The following is a 22,099-nucleotide window of genomic DNA, read 5'->3' as shown; positions in this document are numbered from 1 at the left end:
ACGGGCCAACACTTGCTACAGTTTGTAATTTCATTTGTGACATTAGTGGTCTTATCCTCTCTGTAGTGGAAACTTCACAAAGGCTGGGGATGTGTCTGTGTTTTTGTATACAACTGTATAATGCCTAGGTGAATGCTTAAGAAATATTTGTTGAATGAACGTAGATCCAGTGAGTGAATAAATTAATGGACTGTGTCAGAATTGTCTGGGGAGCTTACTTAAAATGATGGATTCTGTGCAACACCTCAGACCAGCTGAATCAGAATCTCTAGGGGCAGGACCTAGAGGAAAGCTGCCCCCCTGGATGAGCCGACAGAGCCACAGTCATGAATGTTACAGTGGAAAATCTCATCCTGCGGACATGCAGACACTGAGGTGGGGATGGATCACTGGCTGTTGACCTTGAAGAGAACCTCACTTCTGTATCTTCTCTTTTTTCTTAAAGCCTTGGCAATAGGTAGCCAGGAAAGGGCATGGAAGAGCATGAAGACCAGTTCTTTACACAGCTGCCTCAGTTGGTTAGGCAAACAGGTGGCTGAGGGGTCACTGGCTGAGACAAGGAGGCAGGAGGCTGAGACCCACTCTGTAGCTCTTCAGAATTCCTAAGCTGAACAGACAGAACCCAGGAGTAAAAAAAAAATTCTGTCATGAGGAATTGGGAGGGACTTTGAAAGGGTCAATGGTATGGAGAAAAGGATATACTTGAGGATTCTAACAGGAAACTAAAAAGGTTATGGATATTATGGTAACCCATGCCAACTGCCTTGGTTTATCTCCTTTAAACCCAGAAGATCCTCTCTTGCCAAAAAAACATTTACCACCAGATATATTTCTGAAGACTTAAAGCAGGTGTCAGTTGGCAGTCTCTCTGTTTGGGAGTAGACTGCCAGCTTCATATTTCCTCTTCAGTCTCCACCATTGCTGGGTCTTTCCTGTGATATCATCATCTACTTTAATCCTTAGGAAACACTTAGCCAGTTTCAGGCTGTGACATCTTTGTGTTTCCCATAGATTTAGTGGGAGGAATTGTTGTGGAATTTCAATGTTGCTGTTATGTGGAAATCTTGAAGCATCTTTGAGTATGATTTAGGGCATAGGAAATTCCCTGATTTCTGAAGAGAAGTATTTTATATATAGAACACGCAATTCAAGAAGAGGAGATCTTATTAGATAGGAAGAATCTAGGCATCTTTAGGAGAGATTCAGCTTTTAGGTCTGCGAGATAGATGGAAGGGCCTTGTTTGTTAAGCCTTTGCCAGATTTTTCTTCCTTTCCTGAGGGTGAAGATGAGACAAGATTGCACCTTAGGCCAGCTGCAAACTTGGATCTCCACCCCAGCCCCCAGCCCCAGTGCTCCTTGATCATTCCCTCTGCTACTGTCATATAGTAATGGTTACAGGGCATACGTAACTGGGTTTTTGACAAATGAATCTTTGTTTTAAACGTGATCTGGGTCCCGAGTATAGTGATACGGCCTTTCTGTCCTGCAAGGTATAGATCCAAACCACTTCTTCAACCCCCACATTCTCAGTTCCATTCCCTTTTCCTTTATTGTCAGACGACAACCCTTACCTGCATCTCCAGTGAGGTCAGTGTTACCTGCTTTTTATCTTTTTGTTGCCTTCTTCTCTGTGAAACAGCTCATGTCACACCCTATTTTCCAAAATAGAGTGTATTCTTCTATTGGAATGAATGGAATAGAAAAATTCCATCTATTTAAAGGAAGCATTCGAATGCTTCCTTTTTATTCTGTCTCCGAGCAGGAAGGGGAAGCTCCTTCACAAGGCAGATACACGTTCTTTCTGGGCTCTTGGTGTCATTCCTCTTGGTCATTCGTACTCTTCTGCATCTTCAATTTCTCCCTTTCCACTAGATTCTTTACTCTTCCACAAATATGTGTAGGCCTCTCTTTTTTATAACAAACAAAATGAACACAAATCTTTCATTGGTCCTGCTGTTTATTTAGACAATATCCCATTAAGTCACCAGGCCAGCCCGTATCATCCATCCATTCAGCCTTTCAACCATCCATCCACCCGGTTTTCAAACCATCCATCCATCTATCCATCTAACTTTAACTGAATGACCTTATTTCACACGTTGGATAACTGAGCCCCAGGGAATCAAGGTACCAACCAATGCGCACAGCTCGGCTATCGTGAGATGTATTAGGGTTTTTATCTTTCAGCTAGGTGACAGGGCCACCATTGAATTCCTAAATGACAAACCTAATTGGTACTTTATAATCTGACTTGATCTGTATAATTCTTGGAGTAGAGAGATTATGTTTTTAGAGACTATGGAATTTGTAAATTTATATTTTAATTTTAGGTTATTGGTCAGATTAAAAACTGTTTTGTTCCACTGTGGCAACTCCGCTAATCTCCTGGCATGTCCAAGGACTAAGTTTAAAATCTAAATTTGTTTATGAGAGCTTTGCTGTTTACACTGTAGGTTATGCACCAGGGAGAATAATTCAAAGTGACACCAAATATGTGGGTGTTCAGTAACACCATCTGCCCATCGGATATGTGCAGCTCTGTAAAAGTACTGTGAAGCGCTGGCCGAAAGCCTGTCATCTTTCAGGATATGGGGTGGGTTGTTATGATGAGACCCTAGATTAGAAGACTTGGTCTGAAGTTTAAGAAGGCTTCGAGTCCTTTCCTACCTCCTTTTGCTAGTTGCTCCTTTAACTCATACTGGAGTACCTGCCCCAGGGTGTTGGGGATACTAGTATCAAGGACTGTGTTGGGTAAGAAACCGTCTACTGCTGTGATAGGACAGGCTGGAGAAGTCCCTACTTTGCCTCCCAAACAGCTACATGAATAACCCTGTCTTTATTGAGGTCTATTATTTCTGCACTAGAAATACTGGGTGGAAGGTCTCTCTCTCTCTGTTATAATGCAAATACCTTGTTAATATGGGTCACTTATATCTTAGCATGAATTATCCAGTCCCATTTGATAGAATACTTCTGGATTGGTTTTGATAGCTAAGAAAGCAAAAAGAGACTAGAGTTGGAGGGCATTCAGAAGTGAAGATGTGAGAAGGGAAATGACAGGTTGCATCTGTCTGTATGTGTTTGCATGAGCGAGAGAGTTATAAAAAGATGTTTTATTTTAGGGCCCTAGTAAAATTAGTGGCATGTAGCCGGGGCTTCGGGCTAAATAGCTACTTAATTAGCTGTTTGCTTTTGGTCAGGTCGCCGCCCCTTGATGTATAGGCCCCATTCTTCATCTATAAATGAAACTGTTCGTGATCATTTAGGGTCCCTTTTAGTGCTGACGTTCTCTGATTCTACTGAGGAACTGAGAAATCTGGAAGAGGCCCAAAGTTTTTTTTTTGTGATGGGTGTTGGCTGGGCCAGGAGCAACCTGTGGGAGGCACGTGGGTCTGTGGCATGTACTGGTCGTGGCAGGAGCCACATCTGTGCTCTGTAGCCCTGGAGTGCAGCCCATGCCTGGTGTGGAGCATTTAGTGCTATGTGACCGAATGGATGAAGGCCTATCAGGTGCCCAAGCAGCATAATATAGAAAGCAGCTCTCGCCCACAAGAGATAGAAAGCAATTGCCAGTTCTGTGACCATTGTTCTGGGTCCTTTGGAGCCTTCCTTCTTTTCTAATAAAGGCAAAGCCATGAATCTCAAGTGCCTTTTAGGGTGGTCAGGACCAAATTGATGAGCAGTACACCATTTCCACAATGATTTCCAGAGCTTTCAGCCAGCCACTTAGTGAAAGACAAGATGCTAATCACAGCCTAAACTGCAGACTGGCAGGAAGAGGGGTGCAGCAAAGCAGTACGTGAGGCAGTGAGGTGTGCTGCCGAGGGGCGGTGTGTACAGCATCAGTGTGAGAAATGGTAGCTTTGCTGTTACTTTTGAGAAACTACTATGCAACAGGCAGTGAATTAGATGTGGGGCTTGCATTTAGGTGTTTTATATGAGTATGAATTTGAGGACCCTCAAGGATAAATAACAAATATGTTTTCTGCTTTACATTTGGAAAATCTGATGTTCAAATAGATTAAATAACTCACCTGAGGTTACAAACTCCCTTCTGGATCCAGTTCATAAATTTATCATTCTTGAACTTTCTTCCTTCTTCAAGCAAGATCTCTTGTTCCTAGCATTCCAGACGTTAGAGACTAGTCCTATCCCTTCTTAGATGTCATATCTTATTCTCTCTGTCTGCCCAGTGAAACTGCTTAAATATCTTAACATGTTAAAATTCATATAGTCAAAAGGGGTAACTCCTTGAAATTAAATAAAGTTGTCCTATTATAGGATTGTAAACATTTGGTTTGATTGATAGTTTCTCCTGATCATTTGTAGATGTCCTTTCTGTCTTTTAAAGAAATTTTTGGTGGAGCAAAGACAGAAATATCAATATTTAAATGATAACCCAAAGTCCATTCCACAGAAGATAATGAAATCTGGTTTTTATGAAATAAGTAAGGATAAAAGGTAATTGATTCTATGTTAGTTCTACATTCTATATTATATTATCAAAATATAGTTATCCTAGGAGACTCTGGAATATATATGTGATTCTTAAATTTCTCCTGTGTAGTGATTTGGTGACTGCTTAAGGAACAAATCCCAAATCAGACAGGGAGGAGAGGAAAGAGCAGCTTCAAACAGTGGTGGGGAAGCATTCACTGGGCTTGGTAGGGAGCGGGGACAGGGGACCAGGGGCTAGGTAAGAAGGGTTACGGGAGGGCATTTGTTTTCACAGTGCTTAGGAGTCCTGATTTTAGTCTCATCATATGAACATCACTGCTTCTTTCCTTTTATTAATGAAAGTTATTTCTTTTCTCCTTTTCAAACAGTACATAACAATTGGTAAGCTTGTGAGCTAGGAAACATTAATGATGTACAACAGACACTAGTGTTTATAAAGCACACCTCAGCAGGAGGGACAGTACTGAGTTTCCCAGTAGGCAGGTGCCATCGATACCTGAAATGGCATGACTTTCACTCTTTCTGTTTTTCTAAGGAGTTGCTTTTTTTTTTTAAATGGTATTTGTTATCTTAAAAATTTTAGGCTTTATCAGAATATAAAATACCAAGAATTGGAATATTTCATAAGCCATACTTCTAAAACTGGCTTGTTTATATTCATCTCTGAAATTATCTTTCAGCTACAGTGATTTTATTATCAGAATATTATGTTAATCTGGAGGTAAATAATAATGAGCAGTTGTTAAGTGTTCTTTTACCATGATTGTAGTTACAGATTTTTTTTGTGAAAACCAGTATTAAGTGGACAAAACATTCAGAATTTAAAATGTAAGTGGTATTTAACTTTATTAAACTTCTTAATTTTTAGAATAAATTGAAGAATTGTTTGGAATAAAAATGTTTAAATCAGTATTTAAGGTGAATATAATTAATAAATGCAACGTATTTTATGGGCATGTACAAAATCATAAAATCATAACTGGTAACAAGGACTATAATCATGCTTATTATTTTTCTATTCTAGATATTTGAATGGTGGTACTTTCGCAAGTATGGAACATCATTCATTGAACAAGTCTCCGTAAGCCACTTGCGCCCCCTTCTGGGAGGGGTTGACAACAACTCCTCCAACAATTCTAACTCGAGTAATGGGGACTCAGATTCCAACAGGCAAAGTGTCTCAGGTATGGGAAGTCCTTCAGTTTGCAGCATTATTTACTTACTCTTACTAAATTATTACAAGATAGTAATAATATTGTTATTTAAAGACTAGACTTCAAAGAAAAATGCAATGTATTTTCCCAAGGAGTTGACAACTTCTACCAGAGAAGCAGCATATAAGCATCCCAGGGAAAGGGAATGTTCATTTTGTTAAATTTTACTTTTTCTTCCATTTGACTTATTTAGGTCAGTGTTCCCAACTTGAGTCTCCAGCCTCCTTGTCCTTAGTTTCTCAAACCTTGTTAAATGTATCCATTTTCTTCAATGCTAATGATAGAATCTTATGTCTAACTAGATCTGATCACATAACTCCTCTGCTTAGAAGGCTTCATTGGTTCCCATGCCACTGACGATAAAGCCCAGATTCCAGATTCCAGATTCCATAGCACAGCATAAGATACTTCAAATCTATCTTGCCAGCTTTAGCTTCTGTCACAATCTCATCCCCCTCCTCTTCATTTCTTGAACAAGCCATGTTTTCTCATGACCCTCTGCCCAGAAGTCTGTCTTCCTTTCTCCATGCTTGCTTACGTTTCACAGCCCAATTCAAATGTTACCTCTTGGGAGGCCCTCTCTGGTAAGCTGTATAATCTCTCTCCACCTTTGCCGACTCATATTTTTATCTAGCAACATTTATTAAATTGTACTGTAATTTTTAAACATACTGCTTTATTTCCATGTTGTTAGCATTTTGCATACTGTCTACTAGATCATTGAAACTCAGTGAATGAACGAATGAGGGCATGCAAGGCCTGTAATTTCTCCACTCATAAAAGAAGAGGGACAGATATAATTTTCTGGCTTGGTCGCCTCATCAGCTCAGTAAACATTTCCTAAGTCCCTAATATAAACCTGGCCTTGTACAGGTTCTTATGAATATTGTGATTTCAAAAACTGTCAAAGTTCTTGTCCCCATTGAACTCTTGTGTCTGTTGAGGGAGACAAAGTGTTAAGTGCTTTGATTATATGAGGAAGCGTGCAATGCTATGAGGTACAAAGGAGAGACTCCTGATCCAAATTGGTGGACGAAGTTTGCTTCTTGAAAGAAAGGGCATTAGTTCTAAGACTTGAAAGATGAAGAGGAAGAAAGTAAAGAGATAGGTTAGATCTTTTTTTCTTTCCTTCCTAGAATGACTCAGTTCATATTTCATAACTGTGTAGCCAGGTGATCGGCGTCAAGGAGCATTGTGTATATATTTTATTCCTAATGTTGAGTCAATGCTCTTCCAATGGACCCCTCACCAAGCCAGCCATGAGTGGTAATGGGCATCTCTGTGTACACGTTTATTTCATTCTGAAGGGTACACGTGTGAGAGATGGCACCCCTCAGGTGACAAAATTGTTTGGGAGTTTATAAACGTATCCACTTTGTGAAAGAAACAGAAAGAGACCTGAGCAAAGTGAAACTTTACTTTAACCACCTACTCTAATATGTGTGGCATATTATTCCAGTGAGGAGACTTGATCATTCAGTCACCATCACATAACCTGCTGTGGATAATTGCCATCATGCTGTCACTTTGCATCTGCTGTGAAGACCCCACATATTAAATGTGCTCTTGTCGGATCTGAGTTACTATAGTCTTTGGATGACATGGAATGTTGTAGAAAATTAACAGTTTGAAAAGATAGCAGCCTTGTTTAAGGCCATTTTTTTATTGTACGTACATTTTAATTTTCATTACAATTCTCTCTCTATACAATTTAAATCTCTTGACATCATTCCTTAATGCAATGAAGGGTTCATACTCTCTTTACCGTCACTGTTGTCTTGCAGTCTCTGTCTGTGGATGCCTTAAATAAGCATTATGCTCTGCATAAATCTTGATGCTATTCTTAGTGCTTTTACAGCAGTTTTTAAAAGGAGAATTGAAGTCCTTTATAAAATACATTCAACAATAATGCTCATGGAAATTCCCAGTTTTATTTGTACTGAGTTTTTACCTTGCTAAGACTGAGGTTTTGAATAGTATTACTAATTCAATTCCACTAGTATTTGTTGAATGTCTGCTACTCTGCATGCAATATTTTTATTCATTTCTTATAATAGATACAGAATTTATGATCTGGTCTCATAACAATGTTCAAATAGTTAGATTTAGGGAAATGGAAATTACCTTGTCCAGGATTATTTAGGGCTCAATCTGCCCACTTCTCCTTGATAATTGGGTTTCTAATATTTGACTAACTCAGCTCAACAAACCTGTATGTTGGTCTGGAGGTGCCAGATACCATGGGACTAATACCATTTCCCACTTCTCTTTTCTTGAGGTGACTTTTATTTTTGAATAAGAAAAATATCAGAAAAGTACGTTGTCTCTGTTTATCTCTGCCCTTAATCACTTTCTATTTCATAGTCTGTTTCAGCTAACTATAAAGCAAAAAGAAGGTCCAAAGCTGAGCGTAATCAATATATATTCTTAAAGTAGAGGAATTCGTTAAAAAATTTCTGTTGCCTTAAAAATAATAAAATGACTATTGCCTTAATAACAGAAGCATCATAAAACAAAACTTTGCTGAGTCTTACCTGAAATAAAACACAGCTAACCAAGTCCCATGGACATTGGCAAAGGCAGTTAAATGGCATTGCTTTTTTGACAAAATCATTGCAAAAGCTGAAAACAAACAGAAAAATACTAGTTATAAATATTGGACCGTATGAGAACTCATAGTGTAGCTCTTTCCTTAAAGAATCATTTGTTTTGATTAAACTGAAAGATCTGACCTATCTAAGAATAATTTGGGGTGGGAAAATGGGGAGTGAGAAAGTTGTGATTGTTACAGGGCTGATTCATATATTGTTTAACGTTTGGATCTGTGCATATTGGCCTGAGAGCAGACCCTCTCAAGGTTTGCTGTGCTCTGTATCTGTGGGTCAGAGGAGAAAGGTAGTTAATTATACAGCTTCTCAATGTAGCCAAATTTCAGAGTGTTTGGCTTAGGTTAATACTTATGAACGTTTCCCTTGTCTTGCCTTATTTGGGAGCTATTTTGCTGTTTTTCTTACAAATACAGTTTCTGATAAACCCTGCTGATATATTTTCCATGTCATCATGTTTGTTGCTGCCATTTCTTAATTCAGCTTAACTTATGAACTGATGATATGCATAGAGACTTAAAATGTACCCAGCTCCTCCCTGTCTTAAAGGGATTCTCAGGGTCCAGTCATATTCTGACTTTGGGTTCATGGGAACATCTGTTTGTTAATTTGCCTTATTGTCAAATAAGATGCCATAAAGACAAAGGTTTGTAGTGTTCACCTTCTTCAAGATATTTAGAAACATACAGGGTGCTCCATCACATGAGAAGTATCCTTACCCAAGTCAAATTTAAATTCTCTAGACAATTTAATAGCCTCTTGCATAGAACTGGATCTTTAGACAAACTCTGGTTACAGTCACTTGGCTTCCTGTCACAAATCATCTCATTTTAATCTCATTATTAATCTAATCCATATAAGATAAATAAATGTCATAGATACATTTTATATATAAAACTTTTAATAAGAATTTCACCTAGAATTCTAAATTAAGTTTCATTTCATCATTAGAGGTAGCTTAAGCACTGATTAAATATAGGTTAAGAAATTAAAGAAAAGCAATGGAGATGAAGAAACTCAGGTAGATTATAAAGATATATCCTAAGACCTCCACAGGGAGGTATGGTGGAGGGTTCAGCTACGCCAGCTTACTAGCTCAGTGACTCGGTTTTGTACCCTGGCCTTTCAGTGCTTGCATTTCAAACATATCCATCAGCAAAACTGCCAATTGCTACACATCCAGGACCTTTGGAGTTGCTCTCTAATAGTCTCAGTCAGGGGAAACTCAGTTTACTTGCCAAAATGTATGTATATGTTGAAAATGATTCTCATAGTAAATGCTTATTACATCTTTAAAAATCTTTTGCCAATAAAATTTATGTTCTAGTATAGATTAGATTTCTAGTTGAATGGTGACCTAAAACAGTTTTGGTCTTTGATGAACATTTATTTAACAAACTTTTAAAAAAATTTTCACATTATTTGGCAGAGTTGATTGACTTAGGTCAGAAATGATCAATGGGAAATGTATGAGAGACGCAAAGATTTAGCCATCATTAACAATATTCTTTAAGAAAGTAGTACACTATCTTGAATAAAGCAGATCTATAAAAAATGGTCTTAAAATTCTTAACTACTTATACCTTTTCTCATTCCATAAAAGAATTTGCGGGAGTTATATATTTGCTGAATTGAAAGCTACCTACATGTTACTTTGTACCTTTAAATCTAATGACTTCTTCAAAATAATTATTTCAGAAAGTTAGGAAAACAGTTAAAGTTTAACTATTTAAGAAAATGTATATTTTGTTACTCTTAATGATTGCTTAAAATTGACCTGTGTGATGTAGAAATGTGGGTATTCATTTCTGAGATATCAAAGCTAACAGATATATGCAGAATCACATGTCAGAAATTGACTGGCTCGGGGTTAATCTTGACTGTCGTAATACATCTGCTGAAACATTAGTCAGGGCCCTTTTATGTTGTACTTTAGAACTAAAATGTTTAAAAGTATTATTTAAAAGCACCTAAAATTTCCCCCAGAGGAGTTTTCAAAGCAGTTTCTCTAGTGGAAAGTTTATTTGATGAAGTCCCAGGATTTTTAAAATAAGTTGTTGCAGGGTAATGGGTCTGTTGTATTTGGTGGGTGATTGTTGGGCAGTCTGGATGCCAGACCTTAGTCTCAGTTACTTTGAGGAGATTATATAGCTTTCCTATGCTTTATTTTTTACTTCTATAAAAAGGACCTACTCTGTGCCCCTCACTCACTTATGTAAGGAATGTAGGTGACTTGAGCTTTAAGCCTTTTTGTAGAAAGGCTCAATGGAAATCAAGCTTATAGCTGTGACAAAAGTTGCTGTTGCTGCTATCTGCAACAATATTACGATCATAATTGAATTTTAGAGTCTGGGAAGAGATGGTAACTTTTTCATATAAGACAACTTTCTAGGCTATGAATTAGTCATTTGTATATTTGAAGGCCCTAGGAGTGGGGATTCTCTCTACTTCCTTAATTTTAGGAAAGAAAAGTTTTCAGAGTTAAGTAAAGTGGGTGTAGAGTAACATTTTCTCCCATGTGATGAAAAGCCCTGTGACTTTAGAGCCTTTGGTTTCTCTGAGAATTAAGTTCTCTTTTTCCTTGAGGACCTATGACAAAGGGAAAGTCTGTGGTTCTCTCAGCACATTTACTCCTTCCAAAGAGCTTCTTTATTTGGATGCCAGATAGTGTTTGAATACCCTTTTCATTTTTCTACCAGGGCTATACATTCCTTTAGGTCACCAACTGTGTCTTTTTTTGTAACCCAGGACCTCATGCAGGAACTATTGCATAATAGCCATTCTATACATTTTTTGAAGTGCACAGTCCTATGCGTGATGAAGTGGGTGTTCTAGAGGAGTAATGAGTAGGAAAAGGCAAGAAATAAATATCACTAAAAGGGAAGTTCTGGTAGGGAATGGCAAGAGGGAAGACAGAAGAAAAGTTTGGAGCATGATTTTAGAAGTCCGTGATGGTAGTAAGCATTATACTTTATGTTTTTTATCTCACACACCGAAATTTATAATCATCCTATGGATGGATGGAATCTGTTCTGCAGACTTTGAGAACTAGACAAGTGCTTTTCCAATATGTACTCTTTCTCTTGAATTGCATTCTTGAATGCATGCTGAGGTCTGCACATTTCTGTCAGCAGTTGTGGGTAGAGATTTATTCTTCTATGGACTGCTACAGATGGAACCAGAAAGAGCATGTTAATTATATTGGGGACATATTTTTAACTGAACTATTAAGGATGTTAGCAAGCCCTTGATGGAGTCCAGTCAACTTTTAGTGCTCTTAAAGAGCACTCAAATTGTTAATATTGATGAAGAATGGAAAATACCTTTTGGAGGTAAAATTTTAATTCTGACTTAAATTAGGGATTTATTCCTCAAAGGCTCAAATAAGAAACTGGATCTCATATGGAAAAGCTTTCACCCTCTGGAGACCTGAGTTTAATTTCTTGACTTAAATCTTCATATTCTAATGCTTTTGGCATTTACAAGCTTGGTCCATATCACGGAATCATCAGGCAGTCTGATATTTATGAGGTATGTTCCCCAGAGTGATTCCAGACCAAGAGAGTTTTTGTAGAAAAGAGAAGTTTATGAAGCAGAGCAACAAACTAATGTAGCTATGACCTAATTTGAACTGAAATTTTGACATGAGTTCATATTCAACATCTAGATTGCAGATTTCTTAAATGAAAATTGCACCTTCCCTGTACCCGCAATCTGAAGACTAGAGCTCATGAAGACATTTCTTACGTATTTCTTCATCACGTTTTTTTTCTCCCTCAGAACATTTTACTTCTGTTACAGTTACTTAGATCCTAATTTCTAAATTTCAGGAATAGCTGAAGAAACTGAATATAGACCACTGGTAGGACACTAATGTTAATGATTTTTTTTTCCAAGTTCAGTTCTCTAATAAAGCTATAGAAGCAATATTTCAAAATGTTTGCAGCACCCCCTGCTGGCTATGTCATGGCACTTCCTAAATAAAGATGGCATCTTTAGATGCTGCTCAATCGTACTGTAGGTGTACACACCATTTCTCTTTGGATTCATTTTTATGTAGAAATAATCTCATTTGTATCCAATATATAATAGAGTTAACATTTTAATTGAAAGCAATTTGCTTTATAATTTGCCAGCTGGTATTTGAATGGCACTTATCTTTCCAGGCAATATAATGTATTTGTTGGAGACAAATTATTTGACATAACCTTTTTACTAGTATTTCATATGAAATTCAGTGGGAGGGAGGAGGCATCACCCAGAATGTCCCTGTTTTATTGTGAATAATGCTAAAATGACCATCATAGTTCGTAAACTTGTGTGCATGTTTATTATATGTTAATACAATCCTCACACTATTCATGAAACTTCAAGAAAAGCAGTTGGAATCTTGAAAGACATCTTCTTAGGAAGGTTGGCAGTGGTAAGGAGCTAAGAATTATAAAAGTCATAAAGGCTGAGATCATGGTTGTTTGGCCCACTAGTTGTTTCAAGTGCGTTAGTGACCCCACTAAGGAGCTTTGTATCTGGAAAAAGTATTTACTTAAGGAAAGGATAATTTCTGATTAGCGTCATATGAAGTGACAGCCATCGAATCTGAGTTTCTCAAGAACAAAATTCAAAGATGCTGAACTAACTGAGCAAAGATCATTTTCCAGGTGGCAGTTTAAGCTAAGTGACGGAAAACTTAGGGACATTGCCCATAAACATTAAATAAATTTCAGGTGGGATCCTGCCCTAATTTAAAGATAAATTTATCTTCTTTAAGTAAAAACATGTCCTCTTGTTCTGTTTATATCCTTCATTCACTATTTTAACAAAAATTTATTGAGATTACTTACAGTGTCCCATTGTGCTCTATGTTTTCCTCCATTTTCATGCTGTCTTGTGATTGATGGTTTACTTGTTTGCTTCATCCACTGAGTGCTCAATTTATGCTTTTTGGATGAATGGATGGATGAATGGTGGACGGATGGATGTTGAATGCAACAAGATTGAGGGTAGAATCTCAATGAATCATCCGTGGCCTTTAATGTCCTTTTGATTTCTGCAATAATTGCTCACTTTTGTGTGTCTCTGTTGTTGGGTGTGTTTCTTTGGCTGACAACACACATGGATTTTTACATACTGTTAACTGATTTTATTTTCTAATAAAAATTATTCATCCAAAGAAAAGTAGTGTTCTGAATCAGTAGAAAGTCTTAATCATAGACTGTTTTAAAATAATTGTAGCTTATTAGTCACACATTTACTATAACACAGTCTCAGAAGCTAAGTTAAAATCCTTTGGTTCTAAAAGTCTGTGGTCCTTGTACAACAAAATGTATAATCTGTTAGTACACGCTAACATTATGCTATTAGTGTGATGATTCATTGCCTGTGTCTGCATAAATAATCAGTGTTACAGTGCTTGAAAATAATTTATTTTCATAGACTTTCTCCCTACAGTAATGGTAACTTTAGTATTAATTTTCTTACCATTCCTTTACAGCAATGTAAAAGCGATCTAGTGAATTATCACAAAATCAGTGTTAGCATAGACCCTAATTAAGAGTCTATGGTTCTTAACATATTGTACTCTGGAGCTTAAGTTTAGCTTGTCATAAAGATAGTTACTATAAGATATATTTTAGAGTAACTGAAAGTAATTTTACCTCTACCTTCTACCTATTATTTAGAAGTAAATTTTTAGAATCTATTTAGACCTGTTGAAATGACTATAGAAGTTGTGAACTAGCTGATTTTGGCATATGCCTTGATTTAGCAAATGAGGAAACTTGGGTCCAGAGAGATTAGGCAAAACTTTCCAAAGTCCTGGTGCCTGAGCTACATTTCCTGATTAACTATCCAGAGTTTTTCCACATTGCTTCCCATGTAGAGAATAGAGAATAAAATTATCTTATCAAATGGCCAGGAAGGGTGTTTTGCTGAATTAATTAGCTTGTAGTGTCTCTGAACTTATGTGTAACATTTTCACATTTCTCTTTGTTGCAGAATGCAAAGTATGGCGAAATCCACTAAATTTATTTAGGGGCGCTGAATATAATCGGTAAGCATTTTGACAGCTTGGGAAACAAATGGGTCTAGTTCAGAGAGCAAAGACAGCAGCAAATGTTTTTGCAGGTTCATTTAGGGGTCATTGTAGCAGTCTGTTTTGTGCTTCCATTTTTTGATGCTACCCTCAAATGTTTTGATTTTTCTGTTGAAAAATATTTTAGCATTGGAATTGGGATAACATACAAAAATGTGTTATTTTTAGAGATTTTCCATTGCAGTTACTCTTTTCATTATATATTATACAGCCAAAATATTTTGAAGCTTACCTGGAACATGGTTATAAAGATGCCACAGAAGTAATGTTGAAATTTAATTTTGTAGAATAATTAGGCAAGTCAGAATGTTCATAGCTTTTGGGAAATCTCTGTTTATAATGCTAATTAGGGAAGGTTTTCATTTGCTAGTGCTACTAAAATTTTAAGACAAAAATATAGCAGAAATTTTTACTCCTTTTCTGCTGATATACTTCCTAAAGAGAGAACAGGATTTTTTTTTTAATTAACAAAGCTGTTTTAGTACTACTCAGTTAATTGTTTATAGTTCAACACCTTTGTAGCTTAATATTTTGTAGGTCTTGCTCTCCTCTCTCAAAAGTGCCTGACCATCTTATTTCCCTTTTACAGGTACACTTGGGTGACAGGACGAGAGCCTCTGACTTACTATGACATGAATCTCTCTGCCCAGGACCACCAGACATTCTTTACTTGTGACTCGGACCATCTGCGTCCCGCAGATGCAAGTACGGAAAATCCTTTAGCGAGTTAATGATTGGGAGGGATTTTTGGTTTATTTTAAAGATCAAGGTTACTACTTCTTTTCAAAAACCCCAATAAATAAAATTTTAAATTGGAGATTGACTAATAGGACCCAGAATTCTGATACTTAAATAAGGCTTTATCACAATGAAGTATTAATGTATTAATATAATGAATCTCCTCATTATAATTTAAAATGTTACTTAAGAAATATTTCAAAGTGATTTACTTACTTAAAAGAAATATAAATCTTACATGAAACTAACTAAATCCTTGGTTGAGATAGAATGAAAGGTCATGTCTCCTTGATGGTATTCTGGTTAGAAATTGGGATTCAGTGAATCTAAATGATTAATGAATATATTATAGTGATTAATATGCCTATTTGTAGGCTCACTAGCTGTGAATGGGAGCATGGCCTTGGTTATTGGAATCCAGATTTGTTTTTCATCCTAGAAGAGACTTTGTTTAGCGGGCATTTCACACTACTAGAGTTCCAAATAATCCTACTGATATTTTTTTATATTACCAAACTTAAATAGGTGGAAAAAAAACTTAAAAAAAGAGAATATGTATATGCTCCTAAGAAACTAACTTACAAGATACACATTTATAAAACAAATACGGAGATTGTTACCCTTTTTCAAAAGGTACTCTTTGCCATGGTGGATACATAGTATATATACTAAATAGGCCAAGCATTGAGCTTCCCATAATATATTTATAAAACTGCTTTGGCATATAAAAACTGAGTTTGCAGCAAACTTTGGGAAGAGGTACACATGTTAACCAAGAGCCTAAAAGCACTTTTATTCTGATCCAAGTCATAATTCTTCAAATGGTTTTAAAATGTTCTAATATCCAGAGTCTGTAACAGCAGATGTTTGGGGAAATGACCAATAAAAATTGTGATGTATCTAAACAGAAGTAAGAAATTAATAGCAATGTCCTACCAGAATGTGTAAAATAATGTGTTCTCTAACAACAGATGATATCAATGAGCAAAAGAAATATTAAATCTCTGTTAGAATGCCTTTTCTTTTCTTGATTAAGCAATCTTAAGATTAAGTCTCTATGATTATAGACTGTGGGTTAGTCTGTAAGATGTTAGGTCCGTAGTTATGAGAAAGATTTGATATCAACAATTGAAAGACAGTGGAATAGCAAATGGGAATGTATTTGTATGACTTTGGAGATTTGGGCTGACTCTCTTAGTAAGTGGAATATTCTCTTGTAATTCAAGCTGAAAGCTATTAATTTAGCTATTGTCCTGTACTGAGTCTTTCTAATTATTTATTGACCTGCTTTTTGCTCTTTTTCTGAAATAGTAATGCAGAAAGCCTGGAGAGAGAGAAACCCCCAAGCTAGGATTTCTGCAGCTCATGAAGCCTTAGAGATAAATGAGTAAGTGGGGGAAAATCTTGCTTTACTGAATGTATTCAGGGAATATTTACATTAAATTGTGCGTTTGAACTTGAGGATTATTCTGGGGGGGGGGATTAATTTATTAAAAAAATTTTTTTATTAAGGACATCCATGTGGAGGTAGTTTTAGTCATTTTACAGAACAATTTAGTGACTTTGCTGTGACTCTAAATTAAATTCTTCAAGGATTAGTCATGGAATATTGTGAGGACATAAATTAAATACAGTGCTTTACATATCTAAAACATTGTGACAGGGAAAATTTTTCAGATGTAGAATGCTCATCTGTGCCATCACATTTTCTTGGTAGAACTTCTGCTAGTAGGGAAAACATAATAACATAAGGTAAAGAATTTACACTTAAAAAATATTCCCAGATCAGGACAAAGATAAGAGGAAATGCTGTCCTTAGTGTTGTTAAATGTTCTGTAGGTCACCAAGGAAGGCTGGGAAGTCTTGTCTGGAGCTCTCAGAAAATGAGAAAGATTTTTAAAGTTGGAGTCATAAAAGCTCAGGGTTGGCAGAGACCTTAAAGGTCATGTAGCTCAAACACCCGTCTGGTGCTTGAATCACCTCAACACTCTCCCTGCCAAGTGGTCATTGTTAAACTATTTTATGATTTTTCTGAAGGTTACAGAAACTTCTTCAAAGGTCTTAGTAAAAAGGTTTACTTGAAAGCTGGAAATCCTGCCAATGTAACCTGTTGATCTAATTTGGTTTCTGATTCTGTCATGCAACGTATTTATTTTCCAGTTTATTATCATTTACAAATTTGATATGTGTGCCTTCTGTGTGTCACCCATGTTTCTGATAAAAGTATTAGGATCAGGGATCAAACCCTGTGACATGACATATAGAAATCACCCTCCAGGTTCATATCTTCATGAATCATCATCCTTTGGTATTTATTGTTCAACCAGTTACTAAGCCACCCAATTACACTGTGATTCAGTCCATATTTCTACATTTTGATCTCAAAAATGTCAGTTGTAGCTATGGATCTTTAACGTATAGTAACTCCATCAGAGTACGTTAAGGTAGCACAACCTGATTTATTTATTCTTGGTAAATTTAAACTGGCTTCCAGTATTCACTAGTTTCTTCCTAAAATGCTTAAAAATTATCCCTTTAATAATCCATTAGAATATCTTTCCAAATCACTGTTCAGTAGTTTGGGAAGTCTGCCTTCTTCCCCTTTTTGAACGTTTTTACTACATTGTCATCTCATCTTCTAGTACTTCTCCATTCTTTGTGATTCTTAACTATCCACAGAGAGCAATTCTGAGGTCTGCCTACAAGGTCTGTTGGCTTCCTGGGATTTGCCTTCCCAGTACAGTAATTCATTTAGAATAGATAAGTTATTTGCCATCTTCCATCTTTTTACCCATTTTAGAAATAAAAGTTTCCATTATAGGAAATTTCTTCTCCCTTTGTCGGTCTGACAGTCATTTTCCCTGATAGAGAAACCAGGAACAAAATAAGAGTTGGAGATTTGCTTTCTCTTTATTATCTGCAGCTGCTGACTATAAACTTTCCTTGTTTTGATGTTGTTGTGTTGTCTTTTTTTGCTCATTTATTTTTGTTATGGTTTTGGAGAAATGGGGGCGGTGATAGGGCCTTAAATAATAGTTTTAAAATGAGGGATAGTCTTTAGCATGTTTTGTTTTGTCTTTATTTTGTTTTGCCAGCTTCAGCTAATTTGGAGTTGTAGCTCTCCTGACATTATTCTTATAAGCTCATTTCACTCTCTTCTAGTCCTTCATTACATGTCCTCTTTCCATCTTTTTTTACATGTCCTTTTTAAAATATGACCTTGTGAGAGATCTCTATGCAGCCAGAGTGGTTACTTGCCACCAGTCTTTTCTTCCTGAGTGGATCATTTGTGATTGTGGTTATGATTAGACATTTGGAAGCTGCCCAACCCTCTTAAACCATTTTTCCTTCTGAGTCTCATGCCATTGAATCATGCCCCTCTCTTTTCTTTGAATTTTTTGAAGTCCACCTTACTCTCTTTGATTGCCCTGAACTCCAAAATGACATAGTAACTCTCTCTGTATGCTCCTATCAATTTTCATTTCACCAACTATTTTTTTCTTCTTGGTCAGAATTAGGTCCAGAGTTGAAGTTCCCTTAATTGCTTCCTCTACCATCTGGGAGATAAAATTGTTACCAAAGTAAGTCAAGAACCTGTCGGGTGCCCTCCTAACCAAATGAGACTTCTAGCAGATAGCTGGATGGTTGACACCCCCATCACCATACCTTCTTGCTTCTGTCTGTGTATTGTGTTGTGACAAGGATGCATCATCTGTATCTTCCATTGAGCTGAGCAGTCTGTTCTGTATTCCCCAACCATCAGCACTTCTACTGCTCTTTCCTTTCTCCTTCACTCATAAGCTCTTAGCATGTTTCTACCCCAGACTCATGAGTTTCCACATAGATGTATGTTTTCTTGGCTAGTAGTGCTACTCTGCCTCTCCTCCTAAGAATACTATTTGCAATACAAACACACAAAGCAAGCAAGCTAGCCCCAACCTGTCTTGAACTCCCAGCCCACCAACTGTTATCTCATAGCGAATTCCTCTGATACTGTGTCCACCTCTCAGTATTATAATCTCGATTTTCCCTTCATTCCCCTGGACCCATATTTATGTGTCGGCATTTGAAGCCTTAAGTATTGCTTCCCGATGCCCAACCCACCTGTTTTCTTCAGTGAATCACGGGGCAGTTTCGGCATCATTATTATTCTTTCCAAGTCATATCTGCTGCCGTCCATAGTAATTGGTTTTACAGCTTTTTTTCCTGGGCGTTTTTTTCCCTGCCTCACCACATTCAGTGTGAAGCCTTATTGAGCAGCCCTGCCTGAAATTAGAGGGATCAGCTAAAGAACTTACAAGACCCCTCCTCAAGGCTAAGATTAACTCGTAACCCCAAACCTCAGATTAGCCTCTAAGTCCAGCCTCCTTTTCCTAGCCACCTGTTGTAGTTTATGCATAGTAAGAGTAACATTTGGTTTCACTTTCTGTTTATTTTTTCTCTTGTGGTCTGATGGAGGCTCTGTTAAGCAGGGAAATGACCACAAGAGAGACAGTGGAGAAAGAAAGCCGAGGGATCTGTACAGATAGGACCTGTGTGGTCTGCTCTGGCCTCAGCATTTCCTTATTACATTCCCTTTCTTTGGCAGTTGTGTTCTTCTCTGATTTGGAAGGTTTGAATTTCCAGGAGTTGCCCTTGTTTGTTAGTTGACTGTTTATCCTTTCTGGCTTCCTACCTTAGAAGTTGTTGAAAGGATTAAATGAGATGATGTATGTTAAGTGCCTGGTACAATGCTTAATATATACTAAGCAACTGGTGGTATCTATTACTGTTAAAGGTGTGGGATTTAAGTTTGGTTTGCTACTGAGGCTGAATCTAATTTTGAGCTCTTCAGAAATTACTCTCCCTATAGGCTCTTCAAGTGCTCGTCTCTGACATAGAAAACCAGTGCTGTATGTAATGAGATGTTGAAGCACTGCTTTTTAAATGAATAACTTACTTGATCTAATGAATTTCTCATTCTGAAGAAATCCTCAAAGAAATCTGTGCTTAGTAAATAGAAGTAAACTTTATGGCATCTCTAATTCTGAGGGTCAGAAGGCGATATTTAATAACAGCTATTATCACTACCATCATTAGTCGACATTTACTGAGCATGTACCACATGCTGGCTGCTACTGTACTGAGCACTTTTCATGCATCACCTTACTTAACCTTCACAACAACACTGTGAACAAACAGATTTCATGTTGTTCTCCATCAGGGAGGCAGAGTAATAACTTGCGCAAAGGGACACACTAATAAGGGGCGGAGTCCGTACGTGAGCCCCATGCTCCTAACACTACTCATCCTTCCTCTCAAGCTAAAATACAGACGTTTCTTTCGTACCATTGTTTTGTGTCAATGACTACAAGCAGGGGTGCATGAACCAGTTGGCCACTCTGCATGTTTTGACGTAACTCCTGCCCCTCTGCATGCGCTCCTACAGCTGTTACCATGTCCTTGGATTTGTCATTGATGGTGGCTGTTATCTGAATGGACAGGTGTGCAACTGCCTATATTCTCCTGGCTGAAGAGGAAGCAACAACCATTGCTGAAGCAGAAAAGCTGTTTAAGCAGGCCCTGAAAGCTGGAGACGGCTGTTACCGGCGTTCTCAGCAGCTACAGCATCATGGATCCCAGTATGAAGCCCAACATAGTAAGGTTTCCTCCTGGGTGACATGTTGGGGGGCCAGAATTACAATATAATTAATCAGAGAAAATTCTCAGGCCAGTTTAAAATATGATTCTTCTGGATTAGAATAAATATTGATTTTGCCTTTCTTTATTTTTATCAATTTTCCTTCCCATAAGAGCACAGTACATAGTTAACTTATAGTTTCATTACAATTCACCTTTTCTTTCCTGCCCATAGATTCTTAACTCCAGAAATTTATGGTAACAACTTCTAATGGTAACTCTTTTTCTCCAAAGAATTCTTACGTATTTCTGTTTATCACTTGCTTCTCTGCCCTATAACTTTAAGCCCTAATTGGGAAACAGAACTTAAGTTTGTGTTAATGCTATCAAAGGTTTTATCTCATGGGTCTTCTGTAGCATGGGTTGAAATGGGACAGCTAGGAATACCACAGTTACTGGTGATTGTCTCAGTGTTTAGCTCTTATTTAGGAAGCACTGGCATTGGCTTCCAGAGAGAAAGAGTCATGAATTCCTAATTATTTATTTTTTATATTTAAAACAATAGCTTCTTTTATTTAACAGAACTCTTTAAAATGAGACCTTTCACTTTAGTACGTTAAACTGAGAGTTTGGGGGTAATGGTATAAAAACAAGACAACAAAGTCGTTTCTGGAATTCCCTGAGCTCCTTGGCTTGTCAGTTTGTTGGCTGTGGAAGCAGAAGTTTAGTGGCCCTTGTGAGAGGGACTGTTTTCATTGTCTAACCAAACTTTGGGTTGTTTCCTTAAAGTGGGATTTCTCTCAATTTATTTCTCTCTCCTGCATTTTGGAGAGTATCTTGGAGACTGTATCTCCTTCATATTTGAGACTGTAAAATTACATTTTAGTGTTAAACCTGGATTTGGTGCAGAAACTGAGTGCATGAGTCCCTCTGACTAAGGTACAGTGAGATCTTTGCATTTTGGCCTGTGTATATGGGTCTGAACACACAACCCATCAATACACAGGTTTTTATTTTTATTCTGTAGTAGTATATACGTTAATCACCATCTGTATCTTGCTTTTAAAAGAATTGTGTATAACGTGATAAATTTTGAAGGCATATATAGTGAAAGTCTGTTTTGTGAACTAAATGAGGATTAATACATAAAATTACATAATCTATTATATAATTTCAGAAATTTTATTTCTTTTATTCTGTAAATTAAATCCTTTCAACCTGTTGCCTAAATCTATCCAAAAAATATAACCACATCTTTAAAATAATTGGTAGGTACTTGGCAAATTTTCAGCACACATCTTGTTCTCATTGTTTAAAACTTGAAATATTAGGACTTTGGTCTTAACATCTTTTAATAGCTGCATGTTATATG

At 37.0% G+C, this 22,099-nt stretch overlaps 1 protein-coding gene across 10 annotated transcripts in view; it reads left to right on the top strand.

Moving 5' to 3' along the window:
* The window catches only part of ST7 (suppression of tumorigenicity 7), a 294,367-nt gene that overhangs the window by 121,588 nt on the left and 150,680 nt on the right, over nt 1-22,099 (top strand). For 7 of the 10 annotated variants that reach the window (XM_045511128.2, XM_045511122.2, XM_045511121.2 and 4 more), the window contains exons 3-8: nt 5,484-5,643; nt 14,274-14,328; nt 14,960-15,075; nt 16,420-16,495; nt 18,621-18,689; nt 20,592-20,746. In XM_045511128.2, the coding sequence (XP_045367084.1) occupies nt 5,484-5,643; nt 14,274-14,328; nt 14,960-15,075; nt 16,420-16,495; nt 18,621-18,689; nt 20,592-20,746 (631 nt within the window). The remainder of the gene's footprint in view (nt 1-5,483; nt 5,644-14,273; nt 14,329-14,959; nt 15,076-16,419; nt 16,496-18,620; nt 18,690-20,591; nt 20,747-22,099) is intronic. The other 3 variants (XM_074367174.1, XM_010947626.3, XM_010947625.3) reach the window with 1 other exon arrangement.

This window comes from Camelus bactrianus, chromosome 7 (genome assembly GCF_048773025.1).
Source record: "Camelus bactrianus isolate YW-2024 breed Bactrian camel chromosome 7, ASM4877302v1, whole genome shotgun sequence".
Lineage (NCBI taxonomy): Eukaryota > Metazoa > Chordata > Mammalia > Artiodactyla > Camelidae > Camelus > Camelus bactrianus.
Note: the sequence above shows the minus strand (reverse complement) of the source record. Positions and strands in the feature narration are given on the sequence as shown.